The sequence below is a fragment of the Zingiber officinale genome, chromosome 10B, assembly GCF_018446385.1.
Source record: "Zingiber officinale cultivar Zhangliang chromosome 10B, Zo_v1.1, whole genome shotgun sequence".
Classification (NCBI taxonomy): domain Eukaryota; kingdom Viridiplantae; phylum Streptophyta; class Magnoliopsida; order Zingiberales; family Zingiberaceae; genus Zingiber; species Zingiber officinale.
In genome coordinates, this window is record NC_056005.1 from 34,516,253 (window position 1) to 34,525,066 (window position 8,814).

The 8,814-nt window shown below is 36.9% G+C and overlaps 2 protein-coding genes across 2 annotated transcripts; both read right to left on the bottom strand.

Moving 5' to 3' along the window:
- Positions 1-1,969: 1,969 nt before the first annotated feature.
- On the bottom strand, positions 1,970-2,774 carry LOC122030337 (germin-like protein 9-3). Its single transcript, XM_042589544.1, has one exon. It carries the CDS (start codon positions 2,716-2,718, stop codon positions 1,993-1,995), a length of 726 nt encoding a protein of 241 aa, XP_042445478.1. The 5' UTR covers positions 2,719-2,774; the 3' UTR covers positions 1,970-1,992.
- A 723-nt stretch (positions 2,775-3,497) lies between these two features.
- On the bottom strand, positions 3,498-4,226 carry LOC122030298 (germin-like protein 9-3). The gene has a single exon (XM_042589479.1). It carries the CDS (start codon positions 4,194-4,196, stop codon positions 3,588-3,590), a length of 609 nt encoding a protein of 202 aa, XP_042445413.1. The 5' UTR covers positions 4,197-4,226; the 3' UTR covers positions 3,498-3,587.
- Positions 4,227-8,814: the final 4,588 nt, after the last annotated feature.

Sequence of the window (8,814 nt, forward strand, 5' to 3'; positions counted from 1 at the left end):
CTTGTCTAAGCCCTAGTTTTGTTCTTGGTCGAAACTTACCTAAGGAGAAAGCCAACTTTAAAACAACATAAAAGCATGAACACCTAACTACATTCATATCACATTATCAAGAGATACATGAGCATGTTAGGTTAAATTTCTAGCTTCTCTAAGCCCTAGTTTAGTTCTTGGCCGAAACATACATAAGGAGAAAGCTAACTTTAAAAACTTTCAAGCATAAAAAAAACCAACCCAATCCCTTAACATAGCATACATATCATAAGGATGTAGTAAACATGGTTAGTTTAGGTCTTAAGCTTCCCTAGATCCTTTATCTATACTTGGCCGAAAGTTCATATTTAAAAATCTAGGTTTTAAGTCAAACATTCAACATGAAAACATTTACTAGCTTCTTATACTAGGGTACTTATCATAAGATCATAATGGACATGCTTTATTTAGATCTTGATCTACCCAAACAACTCCTTTTATTTTATACTTGGTCGAAAGTTCCAATTTGTTACCTTAGATTTTAAGCATTCTACTCCTTTATAAAAACAAAAGCAACTTGTATCACAGGTAAGGGGATACTTACATCCTTTCGCTTGTGGTTTTTCTTAAGGAAGAATACTCTAGGTGAAGAGGAAGAAGAGAGCTTCTTCTTCTAGTACTCTCTTTTGATTTCTCTTGTTTGGGAAGGGGTAGACCTTGAAGGCTCCTTCTTGTAAATTAGTTTTCTTGGAGAGGAACCTTGGCTTAGCTTTTGGAAATGAGGAGGGGGAGAGCTTTTGGTTTCGGTGAAGAATGGAGAAGGAGAAGGAAGGAGGAAGAAGAAGGAAAAAGATTAATCACTTGTCTTTCCTTCTTTTCATCCTTTTTATTTCCTTTGTAATGAACATACCTTCATTCATCCCCCTTAGCCCTCCTATTTACTTCTCTCTTTTAATTCCCACGCAAATAGAGAGAAGAAGGGAAGCAAGCAACTTGTCTTTTGCTTACTTCTTCTCTTAACCAAGAGGAAGATAAAGTAAGCTACTTGGTTTTCTCTTGTTCCTTTATTTAACCATCCTCTCACCTTTAACTTATATTTCTATTCTTTTCTATTTACATATCATTCATGTTTCTAGTGGTTATCATACACCAATTTAATTCTATCATTTGTGGGAGGTTCAAGGGTCAATCCTTGACCTCACCTCTTTTTGCTTTGGTTTCTATTTTTCCTTTTTTCTCTTTCTTTCTTTTATTTTTAAAAAAAATACTCCTAGGCATAGCTTGGCATTTTCGTGGGTGTTACAAGTAAAACACAAGGTCAATCAACGTGTCGCTAATATGAATATTGAGGATAAGGAAAGTCTATGTGTGAGATTGTTCGGTTAATCAAATAAGGTCATTAGTTTAAAGTTTGTCTGCTAGTCATCTTAATAGCATTTGAGAGGTCTTCACATTAGATATCTTTATTTATGTATAAGACTTGTCGCTTGATAATTGAAGTTTTCAAAAAAAAATTTTGGGGGAAATGGTGGAGGGTTATTAGTGATTTCCATAAAATGAAAAAGAATGGAAGAAATAAAGAACTTGAACAGTTGTGTCTTTTCAATGTCCCTTCGTCAATAAACTTCTTTTGATATTTGAATGAAAAGTTATGATATTTGAATGAAAAGTTATGATTCAAAAAGCATGTCCTTTTATTCACAATATTTCATACACTATAAAATATCATTCTCTATAAATAATTCATAATCTTTCACAGCAAAACTTTTTTTTTCTCAAAATTACTTATTTTTCAAAGTGTTATCCTACAAATTGAATATACAAATATTCAATCGTCGAGTTTGAATAAATCTAAGTATTCGGGATTATTTTCCAACGTACACTTTGGAAACAACATTATTAAAATATTCATGGTATCCTGAAGGATCATTTACTTAGTCAGAATGTATCATCGGAGCAAATTGTTTCTTAAGAAAAACAAGTGCACATGTTTTGAATTCATTCTCTAATTCATTGAAAAATTTACGGAGTCCCTCGACTGTGAGAGTTTATGAGCAGAATTAAAGAAACAATTCCTGTAACAAGCGACAGCAGCACTAATAGTTTCTTGACAAAATCAGAATCGATCAGAGTTCCCAAATTTCTTCCCAAATTTCGCACCAACTCCTGGATGGTGCCGTCGTTTGTCTTGAACGACTTCGCGAGCACCACGTCGTCGACGCCGGTGGCGAATACGCTCATAGGAACCGACACAGTGCCGGCGTTGGTGCTCCCGAAGGCGGAGACAGCGATGGCAGCGCTCCCGGAGTTGCAGTACTGGTAGTGGATTAGCCCCTTGGGGAACACGAACACGTCGCCGGGCTGCAGCGACCGGGTGTAGAGCTTGTTGCCGGTGTCGACGAAGCCCACCTCGAGGTAGCCATTCACCAGGAAGAGCAGCTCGGCGGAGCGCGGGTGGGTGTGGGGCGGGTTGACGGATCCGGCCGAGTACTTGAGCACGGCCATGGACACACTCTGCCCGAGCAGGGCAGGGAACTCTGCCACGGCGGCCTTTGAGACGCTGAAGCCGGCGCCGGGCTGGGAGTTGACGACGGAACGCAGGCCGGTGTAGGTGAAGAAGCTGCCGTCGACGGCAGTGAGGTTTGGGGGCAGGATGAAGTCGGAGGTGATGTCGGGGCCGCTGGCGGTGGCTACGTGGGAGATGGCGAAGGCGAGCAGCATCAAGAACAATACTTTGTTAAGTGCCATTGCTTTTGTGGTTATCTTGTGAACATAAAGACAAAGTGATTAAATTGAGTAAAGGAATTTTTCGATGATGAGAGTGTTGCACACTGCACTTGCGGTGGAGATCAATTTAAAGATGTTGAACCTAGATTTCTCATGATCTGGATGAAGGAAACGAGGTGGAAGTTATGTTCTTTTGTTTGACTTAATCAACGACGGTTTTTTTAGTTTTAACATAGAAATAGTGCTTTGGAGAAAACAAAGTTGTATCTAGCTATAATATATAAATAAACTAGAGTTTGGGTATATATATATAGCCTGCATAGGTCTCTCACGCGGAGAAGCACCATTGATCATTGGAGGTGTCTCCATCTGTGAGACACGTCCACGCTGGCCGCCCACCCACTTGGGGTGAAGTCTACCCGTGCTAATAATGAGGATAAAATATAACATAAAGAATTAAATACCATGACGAATATAAGGAAATAGATATAAGATAGAATAATAAATATGAGAATATAAAGGGTATTCAAAGGAAGTAAATCATTTTTGATAAATATAATTAGTCTTATTAATTAGTTTTTGAGTGATCGTCTTGTTCCATGGAATTCTTCAATCAGTCATTAGAATAACTCAACAAGTACGCATGAAGGTAAATTACCATTTGTAACATGCGAGTATCGATCAAATTCGGAAGAATAATTTTTCAAGAAATAAAATCAGGTCACCTATATTTATTTATTATTTTTTTTACTGTGGGACTGCACACTTTTATAAAATATAATTCTTCGAGAAATGTTTTTTTAGTTAACGAAGGTATTCCAAGTCGCACATTAATGATATCTTTCCAATTTTATTTTCTAGAAAAGCCGTCTTGAATCGATTATGGAAGACTAGTTTGCGAGACCAGCCTTGAGCTTCTGGATGGTGGCGACGTCGGTATTGAACGACTTCGCGAGCACCACGTCGTCGACGCCGGTGGCGAATACGCTCTTAGGAACCGACACAGTGCCGGCGTTGGCACTCCCGAAGGCGGAAACGGCGACGGCCGCGCTCCCGGAGTTGCAGTACTGGTAGTGGATTAGCCCCTTGGGGAACACGAACACGTCGCCGGGCTGCAGCGACTGGGTGTAGAGCTTGTTGCCGGTGTCGACGAAGCCCACCTCGAGGTAGCCCTGCACCAGGAAGAGCAGCTCGGCGGAGCGCGGGTGGGTGTGGGGCGGGTTGACGGATCCGGCCGAGTACTTGAGCACGGCCAAGGACACGCTCTGCCCGAGCAGCGCAGGGAGCTCTGCCGACGCGGCCTTGGAGACGCTGAAGCCGGCGCCTGGCTGGGAGTTGACGGCGGAGCGCAGGCCGGTGTAGGTGAAGAAGCTGCCGTCGACAGCAGTGACGTTTGGGGGCAGGATGAAGTCGGAGGTGATGTCGGGGTCGCCGGCGGTGGCTACGTGGGAGGTGGCGAAGGCGAGAAGCATCAAGAACAGTACTTTGTTAAGCGCCATTGCTTCTGTGGTTATCTTGTGATCACAAGGACAAAGTGATTGGATGATGAGTGTTGCATTTGCTGTGGAGTTCAATTTAAAGATGTTGAAGCTCGAAATTTCATGATCTGGATGAAGGAAACGAGGATGAAGTTTTGTGTTCTTTTGTTTGACTACATCCACGATAGTGTTTGATAGATTAGATCTAGAAATAGTATAATGCAGATTTTATTTTGTACGTGGGCTTGGCTTCAAGAGCTTCATTAACTCAAAACAAAGCAGTAGAACTAAGTCATTTGGAGAAAACGAAGTTGTCTGGTGCAGGCATCGTAAAGGTATATCTCCCTTGTAAAAAGGGCCGCCAGTTATTTAATTCCAATGGTGTACCTGTTCTCAGACATTTAGTTGATTTGTTTTAGCAAAATTGGGACAATGAAAAATTGATAAAATATAATTCATAAAAGAATTTAGAATCCATCTTTTCTTTAATTTTACAAAATAAACCAGATAATTTTGTTAGAATCAAGTTTACCTAGACCACATGAATTCTAAAATAATAAGAATCTAATTACGTCGAATATATAACAAAAACATAAATGCAAAAAATAAGAAGATATACCTGATTGCAACAAAAAAAAAATCATTATCTTTTTATGTCATCTATAAATTCGGGATCCTGCGGAAGAAGAGGGAGAGCAAGTGGTGTATGCCTTCCAGAGAAATTAGGTTGATGACACCGAAGTCTTTTCACCGACGAGGAGTATAACTTTATCAGTATAGAAAACTTTCGGAAAACAATCTAGTCTATTGACTCTATTAGTATAGGATTAAAAATGTCATAGTTATTAGAATGTGACTATAACAAGTCATAAGTAATCATAATACCAATATCATAATGACATAAATCAAGATGTTAATGTGTAATATGAAAAGTACATGTAATGTGATTGATATATGTCAATTTTCAATTGGTCCAATTAATTATCCAAATGGTCTTGACCATATTTGTAAATATTTTATGCTAAATTGTAATAGAAAATCATGATCTAAACTTTATGATTCCAAAAGAAAATTATAGTATATTTACAAGTACTATATGTTAAGCAACATTAGTCAATCATGATAACTTTATTTCAGATTGTAAGTAAAATGCACATGAATGCTTTGAACTTAAGTACATATCTCAAAATAAAATAAAACATGTGTGTTTATTAACAAATGTAAAGCACTATAATAAATACATAATCCTACTAGATGGATACTTCTTCCATAAGAAAGATTTTTATATTCACAACATACGCTTGAAACATCTTAGGTATCAAATCCTTGATGAGTGAATCTACTAACATAGAATCTGCGTTAATATACTCTATCATCACTTGATGACTATGAATATTTTCCTTAATCATCATAGATTTGTTGTCGATGTGCTTCAACTTCAATGAACTATGGTTGTTCATAACATAAAGTTCTGCGACTTTATTATCACAATTGATCATCAATGGCCCGTTGATGCCATCAATGATCTCTAACATTGTGATGAAGTTCCAAAGCCAAATCTCATGATTAGATGTTTTATAGCAAGCTATCAACTCTGCCTCCATAGTGGAAGTGACTATAAAATTTGTTTGACGCTTTTCCATGATATAGCTCCTCTAGTAAGTATGAAGATGTAACCTGAAGTGGACCTCCTACTATCCAAGCATCCAGTAAAGTCAGAGTCTACATATCCAATCACCTCTAGGTATTTAGACCTCTGACACGTAAGTATGTATCCTTTATTTTCTATAAATACCGCATCACTTTTTTCACCACTTTCTAGTGAGCCAGTCCGATTACTTAAGTATCTGTCTAACATTCCCACTATATATGCAATGTCTGGATGCGTACAAACCTGTGCATATATAAGATTTCCCACAGCTAATGTATAAGGGAATTATTGCATCTCCTTTATTTTAAGTTTAAGTTGTGGATACTGCTACAAACTGAATTTGTTATCTTTAGACATTGGTGTATCTTGAGGTACACAATTTTGTATGTTACACTATATGAGCACCTTTTTAATGTGGACCTTTTATAAAAGTCCAATAATACCTCATGAATTATCATGACATAGTTATATGCCAAAGAAAAATTTAAATGATGCTTCATCAAGATCTTTTATTTCAAAATTAACTAATATAAATTGTTGGTGTTACTGTTGTGTGAAGCAACGTAAATGATTTATTGCTATGTTATTGCTGTGTGCGATAACTTAGACCATTTACTACACTACCGTTACTGCGTCCAAGCTATAAGAGGAAGACAAGACCGGAGTAGAAGGTGTGTGAATCAGTTGTGAAGAACATTCAGACAAAAGAGGGTTTTGGTTTGTGAATTTTGCGAAGAGCCTTTCGTGATCACTCTTTTGACGTCAAGCGGTGACTAAGATTGTCTTGGGAGATCACTGTGAGTTTTATTTTTGTATTTCATGCTATTAGATGCAACAATGGTATCAGAGTAGTGCCTTAGTTCTAAAAATGCATGAAACTTGTCTCTTTGTTGAAAAAAATGTCTCTGCTGCTGTAGTCACTGTAAGATCGTGACTGGGTCAGGATCTGTTGCGGTTGTCAAGCCCCAAGAGGATGTTGACTATTGGCTTCCAAGGCCGGAGAGTATCGACGACCACATCTGGAGGCCAACGATCAACAGTTGTGGCAAGTATGTTAGTCCTCGGGGTGTTATTGCCTGGGGTTAGCGTCCCGGTTATACGCTTTCAGCTTTGTACCTGCATTTACCTCCCTCCATATCCGTGGGACCGGCTCTAGGGGGCCACTGATGTGACGGTTCCACATTTTTTTTTATGTTAATCGCAGCAGAAGAAGTGAGTGTCGTAGTCGCGACGAAGAAAAGAAAAAGAAGTTTAATCAATCAAACTAATCGATTACATAGATCTTAATCGATTCGATTTTTTTTATAATCGATTAAACTAATCAATTAATACATATTTTAATCGATTTGGATAACTGATTAAATTGAAGAAGAAAATAGTATATGTTTCTGTTCTCCATCAAATGTTTTCTGCTGTAGTGTTGAAGTTTTAGATTTATTAAATCTTTTCTGCATTAATTAAATCAAACATAACCCATGAAATGTTTGATTATATTTAATTAAAAGCATTTATTAATTAATTATATGCATGTAGAAATTTATTACTGTAATATTTTTTAATAAATATATATTTAATTAATTTATTATTCAATTAATTAAAAATTAAATTATATCAACTTAGTCAAATTAAATCCAAGTTTAGTTAAATCATTGGCTAGTTTAACTAGACCAGTTTGATTCAATAATATCAAGGTCAGGTTCAGACCATTGATTGATTTATCCAGATCAATTTTTTTGAATTAATTGGGCTGCTTTGATTACATATGTTGGGCTAACCAAATCATATCAGAGTTGTAATAGGTCAGATTTGATCATATGAGTCAAATTACCTAATGGGCCAAGATTTGATAAAATGGGTTAGATATAAATCAGAACAAACATAAATAAGACATCTCTTTCCAATTAAATTAGTTCTAATTGGAAAATAGATCGAATACAGGAGCTGGTCAACAAATCCAATGTGATAGTAAACGGAAACTCCCCAAATAAAGATGATTTGTTTTTCTTATTTACTCATGTATTTTGTATACATTTGTTCAATGCATATATGAGAATTGAATTTGATCGATTTTATTGTTGGTTTGTCGATTTTGTACTGACATCATTATTTTTAATTCTAGATACCACAAACAATATATATGATGACTAGTTACTATGAACGATAACATGAGCTTTGAGAGAAAATCAAGTAGCTAGAATATGAACCGTATCACGGAATCAGATGGATTTTTGGTCGACTCGATCGGATATTCTGGAAACTCGAGCAAGAAGAGTATCCTGTCCTAGGTAAAGACAGAAGATGGGCTCTGTTCAACCACTGTCGGAACATCTCAGTGATATAACACACCAACTATGGAATTATTCTGAAGGATGCATCTCATATTTAGAGATGTATAAGGAGTTACTTGGTTGCTCTCTAAATAGATGTCACAAATAAACTCCCAAATTAACATTATGATCGAAAACCCACAACTACACAAAGAAATGTTTTAGTATAAGGCCTGAGTCGAATTTCCGAGGATTATGCTAGCACTATGCTTGTCTTGGATTCAGAATTCTATTTTTGGGTTTTCTAATTATGAAACGGGGATTAATAGCAAAATGAAATATTAACTAGAAACAAATTTTGCAGTCACCATATTATTTGCTGTAGGAATCAAATCGGACTTAACAAGAGGTCAACTCTACCATTCAAACTACCATGATTAAATTCACCAGATTGCAAATATGAAAACTTACAGACTCTAAATCAATTGAAAACAATTAAAGGTCTAATCTAAACAAACAGGAATTAAAAACACACTCAATCTACTTATCCAACTAACTTCCCTTCTGAAAACCAAAACGCAGCATTGTTATCTGCACATTGCGAAATAGAAAACTATCAAGAGTTTACTCAACACCTAACTGATCTCTCTAGAAATTTAATTCTCTATTAAGCTAACTAACTTAACAACTAACAAAGAGCTAAAACAAAAATTGCTAAACA